Below are 24,001 nucleotides of genomic sequence, written 5' to 3'. Positions count from 1 at the left end.
CTCTGATTTGTGCTCATCAAACTACACTGCACTGTATTTATGCTCACCAGTTGGAGACCAAGACTTCACAACAGGAGCCTTTGGGGCCATTCCATACCCAAACTATAACAGGAGGCCAAGAGAGGCCCTCTGCTTTGAAGTCCACAATTGAGGATGAGTTTAGACCCTAGCAACCCAAGGGACAGGAGGGAGTCCAGTCACTACAAACTGCAGAGAATGGTACTCTCTGGGAGGGCAAGAAATTTTACTCTCTGGCTGTCCTTATGGACCCAGCCCTAGCACAGGGTCTGGCCTGATAAATATCTGATGAACACTTAAATGAGTAGATATGAATGCACACATTCCATATAATAGCGAATATTCAAGTTCCTGGGGATCTCAGCCAAACCAAAGTAGAGGGAATTTGCTCCGCTAGCATTTCCTGTCTCTGATACCATGACCACTGCTCATGTTCACTGGAAAATTAGTTTAAAAGGTACATGTAGATGTTTTTTTCCTATTGCTGGAAATCTTGGTCCAGCCCTGATAACAAGATACCCATCAAATCTATAAGATAATAGATTTTCTAATTTTTAACTCCAAGAAGTAATAGAAATGTTCATAATATCAGAACAACTGGCACCGACACACCTTACCCCCTGGAATAAGCCCATGCATCCTCTGCCTGCAGAAGGCATGCTTTATCCCTCTAATGCTGTCAGGGGGAAAAAAAAAACTTGGGTGAAGTCCTTTCCACCCTCTCCCCATATTTAGTGTTGTCATGACTCCACTTCTCTTTCCTCCTTTCATCACCCCTCAAAACATGACCATAAATGTTTGCTACTCTTATTACCAAACTCTTTACAAATAAAATCTATTCTTGTTCTCACCATCCAAAAATCTGTTTCCCCACCCTCCAACCCCACATACTTTGAGTAAAAATTAAAAGGTGACATCCAAAACCAAACCTCCCTTCACTTGGTAAAACCCAATAATTACTGTCTTAAATCAGATAAGAGTGCTAATCTGATACAAACCATCCCAAATTAGCACTTTCCTTCCCCCTCAATGCCAACGGCATTAAATGACTCAACTTTGCCATGCACCGTCGCTCCAGCTGCCAGAGTCTGTGCTGACACACACTCCCTCGCTTGGAACCCCTCTCCTCTGGTATCTTTTCACCCACTCTGACAAGCCATCTTCTGTACTTGGGCATCCCTCTCCCTGGGTTAGATAAGGTCAGGCTGGGCTCTTTTGCCACATGGTGGTAAGCAGTTGAAGATCTCTGCAGTCTGGCATAACGGGGAAGAATTTTAATCTATATGCCACTTCATGGATAGGAAATATTTGTCAAATTTAGGTGGCCAAACTTCAAATGCAATAATTCACATGGTAAAATGTACTTAATACTGAGGTTGCGTTGAATTTTAAGGAGTCTTTGATGATTTGGAAGGTACAACAAGAATACTGCAATACTTGAGTCATTGTGATGACTATTGACCATCAATGAATTATATAGGTTTTAGGTGGACTGAGTTGTTCCCATGCATTGGCCAATTTAGATCCCTGAATTGCCTGGAAAAGCTCCAGAGCACTGGTTGGCTTCCTGATCAGCCCTCCAAAATGATTTCACCCACTGAATAAATATTTATGCTCCTATTCTGTGCCTGGCAGGATTGCTAACTTTAGGTTCTGGTACTAACTATTGCATGTGATGTTCCTCCTAAGTACTGTAGCAAGTGGAAAGGGACCATGCCTCCCTGTTTCTTAGCTTTTGGGTAAAATTTTGTTTTCCCCAATTGATGGTCAATTTTAATCAATGGAGAAGTTCCATAGGGTCTTTCTCTTGGTTAATCTGAGCTGTTGTGTGATAATGCACAGGGTATGAAGACTAAGTGGGCTTCTAAATCATATGCAGGTTTTTTGTTTGTTTACATTTTCCTAATTACAAGAAAATGTAATTCACTTCTGTTAAGCTGAGATGGAATAAATAACATATAATATACATGCTCCTCCTTCCATTGTCCAATTCAACAAGTAGAGTACGTGATTGGTAAAAGAGCCACTGATTGGTGGTTTTTTAATTTTGACTCCTAAATTTATTCAAGATTTAATTCATCTAAAAGCTTAGTGGAGAGATGAGATCTGCAGACCCAAAACTAGTCCCAGCTCTGCTGGTGACCAAGCCATCACTGAAATTCACTGCACATACTTCAGCTTTCCCAGAGATTTTTAAATGGATGTTAGGACTTGCCTAGAGCAACTGAAGGAGCACTCAGATGACGGGAGAAAACACTTCATGTAAGATCAGCACTGAAATATGTCTTGGAACAATTGCTCTTTTCCTCACCACTGCATTATTTTTAAAATAACCAAGCATGTTGACACTAAGATGTTTTTCCCTGGCATTCTTCAACACAATTAAAAAAAATGTTAGGCTAAAATATTTTTAACAAATAATGTTTAGCACTACTTTCATTGAAAACACAGATAAGACAATTTTATGTGATTGAAGATAGGTGAGTACTGTGATTCTTTCAAATAATCTGAAATGCAATGTTGCTTTTCTTGAGTTGCTCTCTGGGTGAAAGAACAAATGAACTAAAGAAATTCAAAAGTTCCTTGCTCAGCCGTTGCCCATACCTGCCTGGCAAGTCACTCTGTGGATTTGCATCATGGAAGACAGACTGACAAACATCATTTGCATGTTTGTGTTTTATTTCTTTCATTTCATAGAATATATAATCTCAAATCCAAAATCATTTAACCCAAGATCCTTTCTTCAGCAAGAACTGGTTTGCTTGTTTTTTGAGTGTCTTAACAGGCTAGAGTGTCACCCTTATCCAAGGCTTGGCTTTCTACAGCTTCAGTTATTATGGCAACAGTGGTCTAAAACTATTAAATGGAAAATTCTAGAAACAAACAATTCATCAGTTTTGTGCTCTATGTCATTTTAGGTGACATGATGAAGACTCACATTGTGCCCACTCTGTCCTCCATGGACACACATGACCCCTTTGTCCATTGTATCCATGCTGTATATGCTACCACCTGTTAGCTGCTTAGTAGCTGTCCTGGTTATCAGATTGTTACTGTATTACAGTGCCTGTGCTCAACTAGCCCTTATTTTACTTAGTAGTGGCCCCAAAGAGTAAGAGTAGTGATGCTGGCAATTCAGATAAGTCAAAGAGAAGCTGTAAAGTTCCTTTAGGTGAAAAGATTAAAGTTTTGAACTTAAGGGGGAGAACAAACCAATAACTAATAAGAACAAATCTTCTGTGAAACTGTGACAGAAGAAAAGGATATTTGTGCTAGCTCTGCTTCTGCACCTCAAATGGCAAAAGATACTGCCACAGTATAAGAGCCTGGCTAAGATGGGAAAGCACTGCATTCGTAGATGTATGTGTAAAAAAAAAACCAGTGCATTAAGATTTGGTACTATCAAAGGTGGGGATGGATATCCTAAAAAATCAAAGGGAAATCAGTAGGGGAAAAGGACCAAGGGGTGGGAGGGGGAAGGAGGAAAGCAATGGGAGTGATATTGGCCAAATTACACATATCCCATCAATATTACAACTGTAATGCACTCAAAAAAAAGATCTAGTACTATCTGTGGTGTCAGGCATCCATGGAGTCCTGGAGTGTGTCCCCAGGGATAAGGGGGCTACTGCATTAACACTTAAAAGTTAAAGTTGAGGAAAATCTTTAAAATTACATTTGAAGAATGGCAAACGTAAATAGAATTAGACAATCTGCCAACCTTCCTTGTGCACCTGAACCAGCACTATTTTAAGACACTATAAACAAAAACACGGATAAGGTTCCAAACCTGCCTGCCTCTTCTCCTTTTCACCAAAACCTGATTTCTGGGAGCTATTGGCAGGTGCACAAATGCACCCGTCTCTGATCCAACTACTGTCCATTCTGGCTAAAATACTTTTCCTTTCTTCAAAAAACACATCTGACATACAAACACACCAGACTTAGGAATCTTGTTTCACTTTGCTTTTATTTTTTACAATATACTTACTGCATCTTTTCAATATAGCATATTTCAGATGTACAGAACTGACAGTTATAAAGCGAAACTGTATATAGCACACACCCAGGCCCTCCCACCCAAGGACTAGAATGTTATTCATTTGACCTTAACCTGCCAGTGTTTCTAACTGAAATGCAATGTTGCTTTTCTTTACCGAGTTGCTCTCTGGGTAAAAGAACAAATGGAACTACAGAAATTCAAAAGTTCCTTGCTCAGCTGCTGCCCATACCTGGCAGGTCACTCTGTGGATTTACATCACAGAAGACAGACAGTCTCCATTTATTGATCCTCCTGAGCTAAATTTTGGTTTATCACTGTTACCTTTTTTAATAGTACAGTTTTGTATGCATGCTCATACAATATATTCTTTGGTTTTGCTTATTTTTGAGCTCTATGATAATTGTATCTTACTATAAGTAGTGTCATGGAAATTGTTTTTTCCATTAACATTTTGAGATTCATTCTTATTACCAGGTATAACTACAGATCATTCACTTTCATTACAGATAGTATCACTTAGAGTAAATATACGTAATTTATGATATCCTCTACAGATGTTTCACTTTTTTTAGTTACAAACTATTACACGTTACTATGAACATTCTTGCACATTCCTGCATATACTAAAGGGCAAGACATTGTTGAACATGACTGCGAGGTGAAAGCTAGATCACAGATCTGCAAACATTCATGTCAGCAAGTGTAACTGTTTTCTACAGGAATGGTGACTTGCACAACGTGTGCGTTTCACAGATCTTCTCTAACCCCTCCTATGATCAGGCCCGATTTTTGCAAATCTTAAGGATATACAATGGAATTAAGACTGTGGTCTTAATTCATACTTGCCGAATCAGTAATGCTAGGGACATCTTCCTATTCATTTATAAGCCCCATGCGAAATGCCTTTTTAAGTTTCTTCTATTTTTTCAAAATACAAACTATATAACTAATCTTTTGTTAGTTATTTGTATTGTGAATACGTCTTTCTCAAGTTCTGGTCTGTTTCTTCACTTATTTGCTTAATATAGCCCTTGGTTTGGTTGAATTGATTTAATCATCTTTTAGGGTTACTGCCTGTGCCTCAAGAGATTTGTTCCTGCCTTATGGAGGGTTTCATGTGAAGTTTAAAACTGCTGCTGTCTGCACTTTGCACATCTGGAATCGGCTGTTGGGCAAGAGGGGAAGCAGCACTAACTCTCCTTCTTTCCCAGATGGACAGCCACACTCTAGCACTGTACTTCTTAAGCTGGCCCTCCTATCCTCACTCGTTGGCCACACCATTCCTGCTGGGCCACCAAGGCCAACACAACATATCCATGGACTGGTTTCTAGGCTCTCATTCCACTGCTCAGAAAGTCACCTCTGCACCACATAACACTCTATGATAAAACTTGATGTACTGTAAAACAAATCCCCTAACCCTCTTCATCTTCAGAAGCATCTGGCCCTCTTAACCCTTTGCTATTCTACATAAGTTTAAATATTTGCTTATGTTTAACATAACCTTTGTTTGATTTTCTATTGGAAACAGTATTGAATCTACACTCAGTTTGGGAAGCTTTAGTATCTTTATAGTCTTTAATTGCCCATTCTCTGTGAACAAACAGTTCTTCATTTGTTCTTTTTTAAAATATTTTTTAGTTATACATGGACACAATATCTTTATTTATTTTAATGTGGTGCTGAGGCTCAAACCCAGTACCTCACACATGCAAGACAAAGTGCTCCACCACTGAGCTACAACCCCAGCCCTTATTTGTTCTTTTGATACTTCTTTAGCCTTTAAACTGTTTTTAATTAATTAATTTATTTATTTACTTACTTACTTTTTTATTTATTTATTGTACCAGGGATTGGACCCAGGGGTACTTAACCACTGAGCCACATCATCCTTAGTCTCTTTTTATTAAGACAGGGTCTCACTAGCTTTGAACTTGTGATCCTCCTACCTTAGCCTCCTGAGCTGCTGGGATTACAGGAGTGCAACACTGTGCCCAGCTCTTTATTCTTCAAATGCTAAACCAGGACTCAATCACTGTGTTCCTGAATAAATCTACCACCATCCAACTCAAGTAGGATAAGTGCATCTTTAAGTGCAAAGTTCTGAGAAAAGATTATGGGTAAGCCTCAGGCTTGTGGCTTAGGCAGAAGCATCTCTCCCCATCAGTGAATGTGCTGGGATTAAGACGAGAGGCATCAAAGACAGGGTTTGGGACACAGGGTGAGACCCAAGTATGTCCTTGGGAAGGAGCTGAGCATCACCATGTCCATCAGCATAGGGAAGTCTGGATGGAGAGAACTGCAGCTATCGACTGGACAGCCTCCCCTCTCAGATAGCACTGCCTGAGAGGCCACTGCTGACCAACTGCTGGGGACATGAGAGTTTCAGTGGGCAGAGAGTTATGAAAAGGGCTGATAAATTATCATAAATATAGAGGGTTAACCAGAGAAGGAATGTCAAGGGGGAACCAGTGTAGAGAAATTTTTTGAAAAACTGGTCAATACTGTCTAAAACCAAAGAAGAGAAAACCTGTTGGAAAGGCCTCTGGGACTAATAATCACAAGGTCCCTAGTGGCAGGAGTAATGAGAAAGCACAGGGCAGGGGTTTGTGTATGTGTGTGCACTACACAGAGAACATGAGGAGAAGATGACTGGAAGGGGCGAGGCACCCTAGGTCTGCTGACGGCATGCCTGACTGTTCTCCATGAGTTCACTGTATGAAGGGTGGCGGCTAGCAGAATGGCTCAAAGGAGAAATAGTATTTAAGACCTGAGCTCAACCACCAGCCTCCTGCAAACCAGCCTCCTCAGTAACAGCAGAACCAGCAGCAAAATGGGGACAATTCTTTAGAGGGAAAAGTTAACATGGAGCCTTGGTGAATGTGGAGGTGCTAAGCGCGTGGTTCTCGTCAGTCCCAGATGCTGACAATGGAAGAGGTTGTGGGTTGAGTAAGCCACACAGGGAAGACCTGAGTCTAGAATATCACTAAACTCCCTGCCTTTAAAGTCCTGCTTCTCTGGCACCTGAGATAAACCCAGGAGGGTGCCTTCAGGTTGTATTTTATATTCTTAATGATCACAGTAGGTACTTGAACTTACAAAATTTTTGTCTTTAGAAACAGATTTTTCATGGGATTAAACTGATATCACATTCAAGAAAGCCACTCTATCTCAAACCAGCTGAGAGAAGATATGGCAAGTATTTAACAATCAGGAGACTCTTAGTAACTATTCAGATAAAATACATTAAGATATTTGAAGGAGGTTTCTTTTTCCCACAGAAGAATGTCCCAGAGCCTAAATAATATACCTGCTATGGAACAGGAAGTAAGTCCTCCAACTAGGTGGCTCAGGACACCAAGTGCTATTCTCAATCTGAAACAAGTTAAGCGTACCTAAAGAAAGTACACAATCACCTTCACTTCAGGGGTAAGCGATGCTGGAAATGTATGTTGCTCTGCAATAAACACATACATGCTATGGATGCTATGCAGAATTATTACCCAAGTCTTTTTATTTTCCCCCTTTCACCTCCAACAAACCTGAACATACCACTGCTTTAGGGGCATGGCCTGCTGATATGCAGTGAGATAAGGGAGGATGTTTGGCTCACAATGAGTGAGTCCCAGTGGAGCACATAACATAGGAGGCAGATTCTCTTTCCCAGTCAAATGAGGTCTGAACCCCTGATCTAGCAGGTTCAGTCCAGTCATTACCATGCACATTTCCCCATTCTTTTGCCCTCTGTTAACCTCTTGTTCTCTTTCCAGGAGCACCTGCTACATGATGAGTCTGGGGGCTACCTACAGAACTCCACAGAAGTTACCATTTATTAAGAACTTGCTGTGTGCCAGATGTCATGTGAACTGTCCCACATGTGTCATCTCCTTTAGTCTTCATCTCATGTCAGTGAGACAAAAACCACTCTTTATTCTCACTTTACAGATGAGAAAGCAGTATTGGAAAGCCTAAGTAATTTACTTATATCACACAGCAATTAAGTAGCCAAAGCTGAAATTTGAGTCCACGTATATCTGACTTTGAAGTCCATGCTCTTACCATTTCCCCTAAAATGACCCAGAACAAGTCAATAAGCTATTTCTAAACTGTATGATTTTCGAGTTGGATCAGTATAGAAAAAGAAGAATTGAATGACATCAGACTGTCCACAGTCCAACTCTGCAAAGGTCACTGCAGCTGAGCTAAGAATCTGCTCAATTCTGAAGACAACTAAAAGACATGAACCACCCTTAACTGCCACTCCTTCTCCATTTCCTTTTATCCCCCCTCAGGGAAGAGATTAGGAAATTGTGGGAGCACAAAAAAGCTTGGAGAGCGTGACTGCACTCAGCCACACCAGGGCAAACAGCTCAATATTTCTGACAGGCGAGCAGTGAGATGCCTTTGCCAAAAGGAGTTCTGCAGCCATTTAGCTGAGCCTTAGAAAATGAGGTCTTTCCAAGAGAGCAGAGATACTCCCTTTCCTGTCAGAGTCTGCTGTTGGGACCATTTAGATTAAAACACCCCATTTCTCACAGTGGCACTCTGCTCCAAGGTTACATTTCTCTATTTCTCTATTCCAACCAGGCTGCAGGCTTCTTTTCTAGGAGAATTAAGTTCCCTCCTAGATCCAAGGTAAAATGGAGAAGAAGCAGGCTGACTTGCTTTGAAATGCAAAAGACCTGTCTTCACTTGTCCAGTCCCCAGGTACTAGGGACACCATGAGAGCCATGGAACCTCACTGCTACTCATTCAAGGTACCTAAAAACAGTGATGTCTTCCAGAAATCCCCGGAAGCCCCATTCCTCCATAGCGTCTCCAGGATAGTTTCTAAAGCTAGAAGCAGGGCCGTGCTGACCAGATGCATTCAGGCCTTTGTTGTTAAAAGGCACTTTGGATTATCTTTCTTTGGGGTCAGCAAGCATACAGAAGGTTAAGAGGAGGAGGGCGGGCAGGAGGAAAAGTTAGTCTGTATCATATCCCAAGATGGGTCCAAGCCATTTCTCCACGTCAGCCACAGTCATGTTCTTCCTCACAGCATAATCTTCAACCTGCAAAAGATAGAAGCACCCAAGTAAATCCAAGTGTTAAAGACTTTCTGAACTAAAGTTTCCTCAGGTTTTGTCAAAAAACATTAAGTACCTCCCATTTCTTATCTTAGTAGCAATCTACTAAGTTAAATGCAGATAGATATTTATCTGTCTACCTAGCTGCCTTCATCTCTGGGCAGAAAACAGTACTTAATAAATACCCGCTGTATGGAAGCAGGCTGTGTATGCTCCTGGTAGAGGGAGGGCTGGAATGAGGTAATGGGCTAAGATCAAATTCAGACATTAATGGGGAAAATATCGTCATTCCCTTCCCTTCCTTTATTCTCATTCACATGTAAAATAAAATAGGTTCTAGAGTTCCATTTAGAACAACAGGCATCCAAGGAAACCACATACTTACCTGATCCTTGGAAATTTTCCCCACAGCAAAATATCTGGACTGCAGATTGGAGAAGTAGAGGCCCGACACCGAAGAGGCGGGTGCCATTGCCAAAGACTCTGTCAACCTGATGCCTAGAGAGAGCAATGCAGGAAAACGCTCATTCACTGGGGGCCTCATGCGGGGTACTCAGTAGACTGGATGGCACTCAGTAGACTCGCTGAACACATAAATGAAAGTAAACTTATACCTTCTAGGTAGACACATGGCCCAGCAAGAAAGCTGTGACCAGAAGGGTCTAGCAAATTCCTACCGGACAGAAAAACAAAGTCAGAACATACAAGAGACTGGGAAGAGACTCTCTGTACTCTTCCCCTGTTACCAAAGATCAGTGCAGAGGCCGCGACCTGCTGCTAAGCCTGGGGAAGACAGAGCCATCTGACAGCTCCACATAGCTCCAGGGGCCAGGAACACGAGCAATGACTGACAGCTGGTGCCAGTGAGGAATAAGCTCACAACAGCACAAAAAAGAAGCGATACTTTCTCCTGGGGTCTGGGAACCCAAAAGGACTCCCAAGGCTATCTATTCTAAGCTACTCAGGTTATGGACATGGAAAGAGAACAACTCAAAGGTCAAGTGCCTTGCCATAGCTGGCTTGTGGAAAATAGGACCCAAATCCAGATCCCAGGACTGCTTGCATTTTGCAGTTTCTCACTTCAACCTGGATTCCTTTAGCTCTGCCAGCTTGGCAACATGCCTTTCATTATTCCCACTGAAAACTGCGAACTCTGGGGCTGGGGATGTGGCTCAAGCGGTAGCGCACTCGCCTGGCATGCGTGCGGCCTGGGTTCGATCCTCAGCACCACATACAAACAAAGATGTTGTGTCCGCTGAAAACTAAAAACAAAATAAAAATATCAAAAAATTCTCTCTTTCTCTCTCTCTCACTCTTTCTTAAAAAAAAAAAAAAAAAAACTGTGAACTCTGTCTCAGTCTTGTCAACCACGTGATCTGTGGTAAGGGCTAGAACCTGCATAAGGATGGGGCAATGCACAGCCACAGAACCATGGCAGATTCTACCCTGGGCCAGGGACGCTGACACTGGGTGCCCAGGGCTCCATCTCAAGAGGACATGTGCCAACTTTCCATTTTAACTATGAGAATCAAAACACAGATAAAACATGAGTGAATTATGAATACAGAAGAGCATAAATGTTCATCCCAGCATGATAGGAAAGAGGAGGGAGCTGGGAACTCTGAAAGGCTGGTGTCCAGAGATACCACCAGCAAACAATATGGGCCTGAAGCAGATAAAACCACCAACAGGACATCATCTGTGGGTTGCTAAGGAGGGATGAAAGACACTATCACACCAGCAAGAGAGACCTGGGGCAAGAGGGGAATGGGCCAGCAAGGGGTGGGAGAAGACATCTCATCCATGATGGGTCAAGAGAAAATAATTTAAATTGATCAGTCTATAAAGGTGATATAAAAAGACAATACAGTAGTATGAAAATAAAATACAATGAATAGCTAAAAGTGAGAAAGGGAGGAATAAGAGTTGATTTCATCATAACTCTTCTATTTTTAAAAAATCTCTAACCATAGATGCCATTACCCTGGTAAAAAGCGTAACTGAGTGAGGAAAGACAGGCAATCACCCTTCCACACACACACCTGTGCACTGCTCGATGTCGGCCAGTCTCCACATGGTGAGTTTCTCAGTGTGGTCAGGCTGGCTGGGGTAGCCGGGAGCTGGCCGGATCCCCTCATACCGGAGCTTGCGCAGATCTGGGACGCTTAGCTGCTCACTGCTGCAGTAGGCCCAGAATTCTCTGCGAACCCTCTCATGCAGCTCCTCTGCAAAGGCCTAGGAACCAGAGCAGAGGCACGCTCAGGCAGTGGCTGGAGCGTGTAGCATGCCAGCAACCTCCCTCCCGGTCAAAGCCACATGGAACAGCCTCCCTCGGCAGGCCCACAACCCAGGTGAAGTTGCCAAGAGGGGACAGGCTGCGTTCTTGAGACTTTATCCTTTCATTAGCTACTCTGCTGCTCTACAGCAACCTGAACCTGGACTCGGAGTGTCATGTTTAATGATCTGAGAATTCCAAGATTTTTAATACTAATATTCTCTGAAGGTCAGTCTATAGTACCACTCCCAGAAAGAGCAGCAGAGACCACACAGCTGCGTTCCTCCATGGCTCACCACAGGGAAAGGGGGCAGGCTCTCCCCACAGCCTTGGCTGCCCTATCCCATATAACAAGATGAAGAATCTATAGAAGATACGAACATCAGAAGGGGTTCTAAAACAAACATGTTTTGTTTTGCAGCAGCAGGGGGTATCAGGGATCAAACTCAGAGGCACTAAACCTCTGAGCCCCATCCCCAGCCCTATTTTGTATTTTATTTAGAGACAGGGTCTCACTGAGGTGCTTCGTGCCTCATGGTTGCTGAGGCTGGCTTTGCACACGCAATCCTCCTGCCTCAGCCTCCCCAGCCACTAGGATTACAGATGTGCGCCACCACACCTAATCTGGTTTTTAATTCTGGGGGGTTTTCAGAAAAACATCACACCACAGCAAGCAAAAGAGGCATCAGACATAAGGCAAGAGGTCAAGGTTCTAAGGCAATGGCTAACTACAGCACCACTGAAGGTTTTCCTTTGCCTGAAGGACGATACGTGAAAACTACTTAAGGATTCGTGATTTCTAAAACATGTTGTAATGTTAAAGCCAGCACAGCATATAAATCAAGGAAAAAAAGAGTGGTTTTAATAGTGGTATCTTTCTGATACTGTTGTGGTTATCTCACCCAGCTGGACTCCACTTCAGTGCCCAGTACACCACCGTTGCCTTACCTCTGCCAGCCGATCCCCCAGAGCCTTGACCATGATGCTGCTGTAGTCATCGCCCTGGTCCTCATAGGCCTTGCTCAGCTCTTCCACCCCAAAACATGCAACAGCAAACAGGCCCAGATAGTCCCGGATCCCAGAATGCAGAGGAGCGATGAAGTCCGAGAGGCACTGGTACGAGTCTGTGCTGGCAGAGTCCTTCTCAGCCTTAAAACCCAAGCAGCAGGAATAGAGGTTATTAGCATGGATCTGGCACCAGGACTGGCACAGAGGAAAGCAACTGGGGATCTTCAAATAATTAAGCTTCGTAGCACAGGGATGTTACCTATTTTGCTCACTATTAAACCTGTGGCACTTAGAACAGTACCTGACATAGTGAGTATTCAATGAATATTTGATGAATAAACAAATTGCTGTGGTTTGAGTGTATGCCTCAAAAAGTTCATGTGTGTAATTCCTCAAAGTGGCAATGTAGGGAGATGGGGCCTGGTGGGAGGTATCTGGATTCTTATAAATGTACTACTATCTTTCTTACAGGAATGGTAAACTATGGCTGGTAAACTATGGCTCAACCATCTTTTCTTTTGTGTGTGTGTGTGTGTGTGTGTGTATGTGTGTGTGTGTGTGTGTTGTGCCCTCTCCCCATTTCTGCCACGTTATGAAGCAGTACATGACCTTTACCAGAAGTGGCTACATAGCTTGAACTTCCCAGCCTCCAAAATATAAACAGAAATAATTTTTTTCTTAATAAATTATCAGTCTCATGTATTCTGTCATAGCAACAGAAAATGGAATAGGACACAAGTAAAATAAGATTTTAAAAACCCACTTATTTGTTCACTCACACACTGACTGCACTGTGCTAGGAACCAGAATCTTAAACAAGCATACAAAAAAAAAAAAAAAAAAGTCCCCCCACTTCTTGTTTTGTTTTATTGCTGGACTGGACTGGAGATTGAACCCAGGGCCCTCTACACTGAGCTACATCCCCAACCCTACTTATGTTAATGCAAGGTCTTACCAAATTGCAGAGGCTAGCCTCAAACTTCCAATATTCCTACTTCAGCTTCCTGAATAATGTGCACATGCCACTGCACCCAGCTTGTCCTCAATGTATTTTTAATCCAGATCAACATTAAGTCCTGGTGCTATGTTTGCATGGGGACCACTATATGTATAAGCTCCACAAACATCATCAGATGTGGTTCAGCAAACTATTAGGGTCAACATTATATTGGCCATGCGCTGTCTGCCACAGGGGACACTGCAGGAGACAGCTGGGTCACCCCAGGACAGTCTGAAACCAAAGAGCTCAGTTGGGTTTGCTTGTGACTCTCCTCATAGCCCAGGTGCCTATCCTTGCCCATTTTCCACTCTCACCTGATGACTGACTCTCCCAGGTATTAAGGTGACAACTAAGGTCTTATGAACATTACATAGTCAATAAATAACTGAAGAGACAAACAGGTTGCAACGAATATTAACTAACATTAACCACACGCTCGCTAGATGCCATCCTTTATATGAACTGCTAATTTAACTCTCTAAACAGCCTAGGGAAGTGACACTACTGGCTCCACCTCACAGGTAAGACATCTGAGGCTCAGAGAACTTGGTCAACCAGCCCAGGCTCAGAAGAGTCAGGGCCAGGGGCCGGGTACCAACCCTCCCTTGGTACCATCCACAGATGCTCCTGTATACGTGGTATAGCTTGTGACTGATCAATTAATCCATGAGTAGCCACTCAGAAGCTTCACAAGCTATCTGCCAGCCATGAAAGCAAGTACAGCCTGACCCTGGGCAGAAAATCAGCCAGTGCTGCAGGCAAGATGGTGACTAAACTCCTCAGCAGGGGCCGGGGTTGTGGCTCAGGAAGCCATGCTTCCTGTCCACCTGCAGACGCTTCTGCTGGTGCCCAAGAGGCCTTGCCAGGTCTACCCGTGCTGCGCCTTCTCCTGCCATCCTCACAGGTGCTGTGGGCCTGGGCCCATGGAGGATGAGGTGGAGCAGATGCTATCATTTATACAAAGCTCAGATTTAATTCACAGTAATGTTGTAGTTTAGTGACTGAACCCAAAAGTAACAGCAGTGTGTTCACTGTCCCTGCGCCCTTCGTACCTGTTGCCTCAACCCATGAAAGGTGGCTATGGGCTCCGCAGCCTGAGGCACCACACCCTCTGCATACAGATGGATGTCGTCCTGGACACTCTGCGCTGGCCAGAACCCAACCACACCCCTGGCCTGGAGCTTTCTTTGACCAATCAGTGCGTTCAGCATACTCTGGGCATCATCATATACCTTTCTGGCCTCTTCACCTATTAGAAAAATACAGAAAGAATTCACTTAAAGATGCCAACAGTAACCAGTAAGGAATGCTTGTTTTAAAAACCACTACCCCTGGGCCGGTTTCCCCTTCACCTATCCTCACTCCCCTCTAAGCCTTCTGGTATTGGCCACCAGCACAGCTGAAAGGAAGCAGCCGGGGCTGATGGTTCCCGTGAAACACAGCTCCCAGTCTGCCTCCCCCAGCTCAAGCCACTTGCATTTTTCCATTTCACAAAAAGCTGAGAGCCAAAGCTATGGCAGCCCAAAGCAGTCTATCAGAGGGCAAGAAAAGCAGGCTGAATCCCAGGCTCCCTGATATTTCTGTGCCCCCATGACTCCCCTGGTTCCACAGTGATCTTAAGGCGTGGGACAGGGTAAGGAGGGAGGAGTGGCTCCAAATGCTCCTATGTGGCCTCAGTGCTGTGCCTGCACAGGGGAGCCAGGCCCCAGAACACCCTCCCTTGGTTTCTGCATCTGTAACACTGAGGTCCCAGGCCCATGCTGGGGCCAGTCCTACAGCCCCATGACTGCTTACCTGTGAGGCTGAGGGGCAGCACAGTGAGAAGCCCCTGCCAACCATCACCCTCCTGGCTACCTGGGAGCTGCTGAGTCTCAGCATCTTAACACATGTGCCCAGGACCTCTCCAACAAACTGGCAAAGGCTGGCTTCTCAACTCTTCCCAAAACTCACCTCATATTTCTGAGTCCACCCTCACTGAGTCTCACTCTGATCTGGCCATTTCCTAACCCTGACTGGCTCTGCACTGTGAGCCCTTGTGTCGAGGGTAGGTTTGGGGGTGAGGCTAGTTGTGAGAACTGGGGCTAAATTTATCAACTCACCCATTCTCTAGTTTATCACCCCCAATCCCTCTCTGCTCCCTAATGCTCTGGGCACAGTGGGCTCCTGGCAGTTCCCCACACAGGACACCTGTCTGAGCCTTCTCAGATCTGCCTCCTCTGCCTGGAATGCCCTTTACTTCAGTGCCACCTCACATCCCCAGGCCCAGCCTCAGTAAATCCCACTTCCAAAAAACAGTTCGAATACTGCCTCATCCAGGAAGCCTGGTCTGAGCTCCCCATCTGAGCTCTAGCTCTTCCTGGGTCTGCAGGACCCGCAGGAGTAGTGTAGCACTTCCAGTATTCTCAGCTGTCCCAGTGAGTCAGGTACTGGATGGCAGGATTAACTGTCTCCTTCTGTTTATCCCTAGTGCCCAGCACAGAGTCCAGCATGTAAAAGATGTCAATAAACATTTATCGACAGGGTGAATAAATGAAACACCAAATTTAGTCTCTGTAATAGGACTGACCACGCAATTTAAAAACCATCTGAAAGTTAAGCAGGTTAACAAAATGAAAGCAGCTACACTCTGCATAATTCAAATACATGGCTTACCAAATACTCCTGCCTTCAAAGTCATAATACTACATCTTAAATATCAGGCAGTAACACAGGACCTACTGAACTAACCTACTGTTTTGTCGTTAAATATCTTGGGAAAGCCTCGATTCGGGTACTTGCCACGGAGCTGCCAGACATCAAAGAAAGGCTTCCAGTCAATGTAGTCCACCAGCTTCTGCAGGTCATAGTCTTCAAAGACCCGGGTCCCGATAAACATGGGTTTCACTACAGGAGGGAAACACAGCGGGCAACTCTGGTTCAGGCTGAGTCCCTTGCGCGGGCGCAGAGCCTAGAGGCCTGTTTCCCTGAGCCTCACTCTGTGGGCTTCCACGCTCTGCCTCCTGCCAGTCACCCGTAGGAGTTTTCATACAAAGAGGGGAACTTTAAATTACCCTGGGGAAGGAGTCATTCTGCACTAAACCTTAAATAAAACAATTCTTCCCATGCTAGTTCCACCACCCTGGAAACACTGCCCTCAGCCCTCCATTCCCACCCCAGGAAAAAGGAGGATTTGTGTCAATTTACCCTTATACAAATGAAAACAATACAAAATAAAGACCACCAGGGGTGGGGTACAGCCCACTGGTAGAGGGCTTGCCTAGTATGTGCAAGGCCCTGGGTTTCATTCTCAGGTCCACAAAGTAAATAATAAACAAAGGCCACAGAAAAACAAAGATAGTAAGCTACTTGTATATAAAGTCTGCAACGATGAAACAAGTCAGTACTGCCTGCTAACACATATGCACAAAGTATAAGGACATGTACAGAAATGAAATCCCAAATTCAGCATTGTGGTTATTTCCACAGGGGAGGAAGGGACACAGGGCACTATGTCCTATTTATACAGGACAATCTCTTCTTATAAACACCCATTATGTCAGTTTGTTTGGTAACAAGTCATACAGTCCCCTTAGGGGTTGCATGACTACTACCCCCATTCTCCTGATTACAGTGGCCTCTTTCCAGGGAGGCAGGGAAAAACTTCTGCTGCAGAGTCAGAGGACAGGCTTACTCTCGATCAACCTGGTCACCCAGAGATCAAGAGTTGCCCCAAACTCTACCACCCAGGCCCTTGAGAGGAAACTTTCCTTTCTTCCTGTAGCTCCTGAAACGCTACGCTGTCCTCACAACATTTCTGGGGTTATCTTAGGGCCCCACATTTTGGACAGCAGGTCAGAGCCCTGTAAAATGGCCACTTGGAGAGTGTCCCTATTGCTGTCAGGAACAATGGGACCTCCAGGGACTATTTCTATCAAAGCATGTTTGGAATGCCTGACAGACCTGCCCTAGGGCTATTAGCCCCACTTCGCAGTGAGACAAAAGGCAAAATGTTACAGCAGGGACTACACAGCAATGGATCTGTTTGCTCCAAGGTTCTTACATGTCTCACATTAGCCTCACAGGACTTCCTTTCTACACCCTGGAAACTGTCAGATATGGAAGACAGACACTCAAGGTCACTCAGAGAAACAGCCAGCAGCGAGCTGGCATTGAGAACCCCCCTCCTCCCAATCTGGCATTCTTTCCACCAAACTACACTCAGCAGGAATGAAATTAGAACCAAGCACACCTACATTTCCAATTTAATCCTCTCAACTCTGCTGAGCATGTGTACAACACAGATGTCATGAGCACTGAAAGCTGATCTGAGATATTACTTGGAACTATGACTTCAACTAACACAAGCCCTGCTCACCCTGCCTAGGTTTGCATTTGTAGCTCAAGCCTCTCTAAGCCTGTCAAACACCTCATACATTCTATTCCCTTGGGAACACCTATGTGAGCAAGAAGGTAGCTAGGAAAAAAACAAAAGGAAGAAACCAAATGAAACAGAAAGAAAGGGAAGCATCCAGATAAATACAAGGTGAGCAAGAAATAGGGGCTGAAGCTTTGCTGCACTGTTTCAAGACCTGAGAGTATAAGGAGTTTTCTATTTCAGACCTTCCCCGCCTGTCCTTGGGCCTGCTCAAGACACAGGTCAGGCTGAGGGACAACCACTCAAGCACAGCTCAGAGAAGGCACAGTCCTGCAGCTCCCTGAACACTTAAGAGACAAATCCAAACTGGAATCCTAGGAACCTTTCAATTATTCCCTGAAACTCAGTTTCTTCTTCAAAATGGAGTCCACACCCATGCTCACTACAGAGCTGTCTGAACTTCACCTCAGGACAGTGTCTAGCAGACGACAGGTTTTCCTTAAATACTGCCTGTTTACTTTCTTGTCAGTCACCAGGGCCACTTGTTATTATGCACAACTGAGAGTCACTAGCTGCTGGTTTCATTCTGTAGCCACAAAATTGCAAACATCTCCTCAGCATATTGTCAGTTATCACACCCAGCTATCTCCACACAGACCTGGGTGAGGTTCCATCAACCAGTCAATATGGAAACCATTTTTTCTGGCTTGACTTAAGGGTAAGTATTTCCTCTCCTGTTGGGGGAAAAAATAAAGTTATTTAGGCTGAGACTCTTACTTCTTCCACATCTATTATAAACACATGACCAAGAAAGTACAGAATCTTTGCAAGAAAATGAATGCCATTTAGTGAAAATCCTTATCCTAAAAAGGTTCTCCTCTTCTATCCAACATGGCTTCAGACACTGGAACAGGAGCAGAAAAAACTAATAACTTTCTCTTAGCTACGGATATGTAATTATAAGGCTACCCTGCAGCCCCAACAGTCTTGCATGCCAGTGCCTTCAGAATACCTGAGGCCTATCATCAACCACCCAGGGGACCAGAAGGTAAAACCAAGGAACTGTCACTGTGGACAAACCTAAGGGGAAAGAAAAAGCCACTCACAGTGAGCCAGGCTTGCTGGCAACTCAAAAACCAATCCACGTCCTTTCTTCATGCAGTCTGTTAACTGATTCACTTCCCTAACAACTCCCAATGCCACTCCCCCAACCAAAATCCCAGAAGCAAATAACCAGGAGGAAATACCCCAAAGATTTCAAAAGAGTAATTATAGATTCCCTGACAGAGGGCAGGACAGTTACTGACACAGTTCTGCACAGTCAGGGTGAGTTCATCAGGGAAAGAGACTCAGGAAGGTCCTGACTAACACCTCCATTTTCCTTCACTATTCCCTCACAGCAGAGCTCTATGGGTAGTGTGCAGCTCCTATTTGCTGGCAGGTATGAGCTCATATTAATTCATTCTCATAACTCTGGCATCTAGCACAGCACCGACCACCTGTGGGGGACCCAGCACATGTTTGCCTCAATAGATTAAGGTTCATTTTAATATAACCAAAAGTGCTTGGGAACTTAAGACAATAGAGAACTCTGATTTGAATTACAAAGCAGGACTTCTCTGAAAGGACCCTAACTAAGCCTTTTCCTTCCTTAAAGTAAAGGAAGATCACCACAAGATCACCTTATTGCCCAAACAAATAAAATCCTGTTTCTGTCATTTACCTTGAGATTCTCATAATGGTCCTGTCTAATATCTTCATATTCTTCCATGATTTCTTCGAAGAATTCATCTTTTAGATTTTCATCTAACAGTTGAGAACACTAAAATGCAAAATAAAGTCAGTAACCAGAGAACAGCAAACAATAAAAACTCTGGAGACACCTCCCTAAGAAAGGCTCCCCTAACAACGTTCTCTCTCACTTGGCCAACTGTGTTCACTCCTGCCCAGGTGTGCAGTACCAGGTGAACTCAGTGAGCTTTAGGTACAAAATCCTGTACATGCCAAAGAAAGTCCTAATCCTGGACTCCTCCCCTGTAGATAAGCTCTAAGCCCCTGGGATATCCTGCCTGATAAGAGTGTCATTGTATACCTGGGCTTTGGGCCTTGCCAGAGTTGATACCAACAATATCATTTATGGTGAGGGTTGTGGTTCAGGCTGTATCTGTTTGACCTTAGAAGGGTTGAAGACTAAGCTGCTAAGACCAGACACGTGGGCATATGTGACAAGTCAGCAAGGTCTGAGTAAGCGTCCTCATTGGCAATGCTCCTTGAAAGCTGACACACATCACTAGCGGAAGAGTTAAGTGCTGTCTGCATGACTCCCTGGGAGACAAACTGAAACTTGTGCCTGTCACCTGCAACACACCTTCTATGCCTTCTGCCTTTGCACATTTTAAGCTATATCTTTCTATGGCAACCACTGTGATCATGAGTATACAGTGTTTCTGAGACCTCCAAGTCCTTTTGGTGAATCACTGAATTTGAAGGTGATCTTAGGGATCGGGAGACAGTGGGTTCAGTACCTTCTTCAGTGCTTCAAATACACCCAGATCACCCACAGGCTTTTAATACCTGGTCACATCTACTCCCCTTATAGAAGTAGATTCCTTGAGAACCAAGAGCATGTCAACCACCTCTGCACCCCTGATGCCTCACTTACATCTGGAGCATACAAGGTATGCCCTTATGATGTGTTTAAGAATGAGGCTAACCTTCATGCTCAACTGGGAGCTTTTACTAAGATATGAAAGAAAAATGATAATCTAAGAAAATGTGAAATTACTCATTAAATTATAAAACCAAGATAAGCTAAAAATTATTTGTGATTATGACTATCAAGCTAATAGAAGACTAGCTTTCACCATAGCTCAAAATAACATTACAAAGAAAGAAGAACTGCTAATGATTATATCAGTAGAAAACGACAGCACTATCCCTCCCTCATTCTCTAGCAGGATTTTCTCACACACAAAAAGACAAGGAAGTTCAGCACCTTCATCTAAAATTACACAACTTAAGACTGGATGATGGCTGATGTGCCTCCCAGTTTAAAAGTCTGTAAACTATGGGATTCCCTAAGTATCTCTATTAACAATCCCATCACCTATGGGATAGCTAAAAAAAAAAAAAAAAATCACTTCGTTAAGAAATATAATCAGAAAAGACCATTGTGGCAGGCCTAAAAAATAGTTTCCCAAATGAAGTATTTCACTGCCTTACACAAACTCACCCCCGCAGAGTTCTCACTTAGGAAACCCAGTGAGGCAAATGAAAACAAGAGAGCGATGCACACCTCAGCTCCCCAAGTACAAGGAACCAACATCTTAACAGTGCTGCATTCTGCTAAATCATGTACCCTGAGACCCATCTCTGGATTTTTCTAACATGCAGAGCATTTATAATCCCCTGGCACAGGTGCTAGCTGGTAGCCAGAATCTACTACTACAGTTTGCTGGCACCTTCCATATTTCAGAGAACCCCCTGCTCCCAGTGGCCCTTCCTGCCCAGTATGACTTATTGACTAAAGAAACAAGCTCAGCCAGGCATAGTGGCACACCCCTAAAATAATCTTAGCGACTCAGAAATGTGGGGCAAGAGGAACACAAGTTCAAGGCCAGCCTGGGCAACTTAAAACAAAAAAGGATTAGGGATGTAAGCTCAGTAGTATAGTACCCTTGGATTCAATCCTTACTTGAAAGAAAGGAAGAAAGGAAGGGAGGGAGGGAAGGGTGATGGAGGAAGGGGGAGGCACATAAGGGAAGGAAAAAGTTCATAGCCAACGTGCTGCTAATCTAGCAATCTGAGGTCTATCAGATGTTTCATGCTAACCACTAAGACATATCACAACTTTTATTTACCTCCATTTGTTTTTTACTTTTTATGGTAATACTTGTACAATGAAAGAAAGTAAGTTGAAATTTTTAAATATAATTTAAAAAGAACTAACTTTACCCTTCTTAAAGAAAGGAAAGAAAGCAAAGGGAATCCTCAGGCCTGACTGTAATATTTGCTACATCTTTAAATCTTTCAAATGCACAAGATAGCTACTAAAGCATGGTGCTGTCCAACGTTCAACCTATCACTGGCTCCTAGAAAGAGTCACTAACAGTTATCCAAATGACCTACCATAGGACATATGTTGAGTCACCTGGAAGAGTGGTCAATTCGTTGTACATGAGGAGAGCTAAGCATAGCTGGAAACCCCAGCCCAGGGAGTGCACTGCCATGAATACAAGGCCTGCCCACTCCTTATCTCCCCTGCCTGGCTCCCAGCAAGGCCTTGTTTGAAGGAGTCTGTCCTCCAGACCTAGACTCAAGGGCCAACACCCCCCAACACACACCCACCTGCAGGGCAAGCACTGAGCATTCAAGCTGGTCCAACAGCCTTATCCCCAGATGGAAAATGTTCAGCACCATTCACAGTACTTGCAAATAGCCAACAGAGCTTAAAAATGTGAACACTGGTCATTAAACTGGATTTAATATAAACTCTGAAGAAACATGATCCGAAATTAAGACACAAACATTGTTTTTAAAATTGAGTTTTAAAACTATAGATTATTTGCACATTTTTCTATGTCAATGAAAAACTTTTTAAAAGGGCAATTTTATGATTTCAGCCTGATTTAATTTTATCCTTTTAAATAAAAAGTTGTTGAATATTTAATGAAAACAGGTTTAATTTAGGACAGTATAAGGAGGATTGCATTCAGTCAGTTCCACACCTGCCATCTGATGGGTATGTGGCCTCAAGAATTACTAATCCCTTTCTTCCCATTTTCTCTTCTCTAAAATGGATAATAAAAGTATCTCCCTTCTGAGCCCACTCTGGAGATTAAATAACCTCTGTGAAGCACTTACTTCATCACCTGGTAGTCCACAAACTTTCAATAATAGCAATTACTGTATAATTTCCATGTAAAAAAAAATTCACAGATCTGAATTTTTTCAGATTCATAGGAATTCCTTCAGAAGATGGCTCAGGAAACGTGGGCACCCTGGTCCAGGTTGCATGATACCACTGGAAGTCCTCCCAAACCACCAGGCCTCCTTGGTGGCATTTCTCCCCTGCCAAGTGTGAAGACTGGCCTACACTGGCAATTGTCAAACCCTGCTCTCCTGATGAGAAACAGGAGTGGGGTGAAGGTCAGAAGGGTTACTTGGCTCTTTTCTGTACCACACTGAGTTTCTAGGTCAAACATCACTTATTGGCAAGAATTCTACGGCTCAGAATGAACTTGGAAACTAGTCGGCCACATGGTCTCAGATGCCCTCCAACTGTTGTTTCCTATTATTCAGTAAACACAATGAAACAGGTAATAAGATGGGATCTCTTATTCACTGAAGGAGAAAAGCAGGGAAAGACACTTACACAAGCTGTTTATTATATTTGCTAAGAAAGACAATCTATTATTCTGTGATTTTAATACCTAGTCAATGTTTTTCTGTCCTTGCTTCGGTCAACTGACCCATTCTTGAGTGTTCTTCTATCTGGAAAAAGGTCATTCTTAAAATCCTACATTCTGCTTAACTCTGGCAGTGGTCAAGGCGTGTCTATTCATGTGTGTAAACTGGAAAATTCTGTCTGTCAGCGCAGCTGTATAGGTCACAGGAGTCTTGGTGCCATCCCTCTCTATCTGCTGCTCGGCTGTCTTTGAGAACACAGGACATGCTCACCAGGACCTCCTTCCAAAGCAGCAGATGCTCGAGTGGCACACCGTAAGCCCTAGACTGTTTCTTTAGCAGAACTGGGCAAAAATAAAAGGTCCTGGGCACTCCCCTGGCTCTTACTGCTTCCTTTGTCCTCTCTTTGAAACATACGTGAAATGAAAAGGAAAGCCCGACACGTACCACCACCACACTCTTGGATGCATCCAGGACGTGGATCACAGGTGCGCTGTATCTTGGAGCTATTTTAACTGCTGTGTGGGTTCTGAAAAGAAGGGTCAGGAAGAAAAGCACATCCATCAGTACTGATAGTTCCTACACAACTCCTGTTCAGAACCATTAGAGATAATGTCTTTCAACAGTGTTTTCCAGAGAAAGATTTCAAGGTACTTACTTACAAATATTTAATTTCAAATTTTCCTTGTGAAACAAGAATGACTTTTTCCTATCCTAAGATGGGGAGAAATGACATGAATGAATAGGCTCAGGTTACAAAGAAGTCTGTGACCAAATGAAAAAGACCTTGTCCTCAGCTTCTGCCAACAAGGGCCGAGCCCCTGGCCTGGCTCTTCGTCAGCCTGTGTGAACCAAAAAGCAGCAGTCCCAG

General features: G+C 43.7%; 1 protein-coding gene across 2 annotated transcripts in view; it reads right to left on the bottom strand.

Moving 5' to 3' along the window:
* Nucleotides 1–3,969: 3,969 nt before the first annotated feature.
* Mtr (5-methyltetrahydrofolate-homocysteine methyltransferase) overlaps nucleotides 3,970–24,001 on the bottom strand; it is a 95,257-nt gene continuing 75,225 nt past the window's right edge. For both annotated transcript variants that reach the window (XM_027948028.2, XM_071619858.1), the window contains 9 exons: nucleotides 23,578–23,659; nucleotides 19,448–19,546; nucleotides 18,383–18,458; nucleotides 16,098–16,253; nucleotides 14,423–14,619; nucleotides 12,311–12,511; nucleotides 11,130–11,322; nucleotides 9,473–9,585; nucleotides 3,970–9,072 (listed from right to left, as the gene is read on the bottom strand). In XM_027948028.2, coding sequence (XP_027803829.2) covers nucleotides 8,986–9,072; nucleotides 9,473–9,585; nucleotides 11,130–11,322; nucleotides 12,311–12,511; nucleotides 14,423–14,619; nucleotides 16,098–16,253; nucleotides 18,383–18,458; nucleotides 19,448–19,546; nucleotides 23,578–23,659 — 1,204 coding nt within the window. In that variant the 3' untranslated portion in view covers nucleotides 3,970–8,985. The remainder of the gene's footprint in view (nucleotides 9,073–9,472; nucleotides 9,586–11,129; nucleotides 11,323–12,310; nucleotides 12,512–14,422; nucleotides 14,620–16,097; nucleotides 16,254–18,382; nucleotides 18,459–19,447; nucleotides 19,547–23,577; nucleotides 23,660–24,001) is intronic.

Source organism: Marmota flaviventris, chromosome 12 (assembly GCF_047511675.1).
Source record: "Marmota flaviventris isolate mMarFla1 chromosome 12, mMarFla1.hap1, whole genome shotgun sequence".
In the NCBI taxonomy this organism is placed as follows: Eukaryota; Metazoa; Chordata; class Mammalia; order Rodentia; family Sciuridae; genus Marmota; species Marmota flaviventris.
This window is presented reverse-complemented; position numbering and strand designations above follow the sequence as displayed.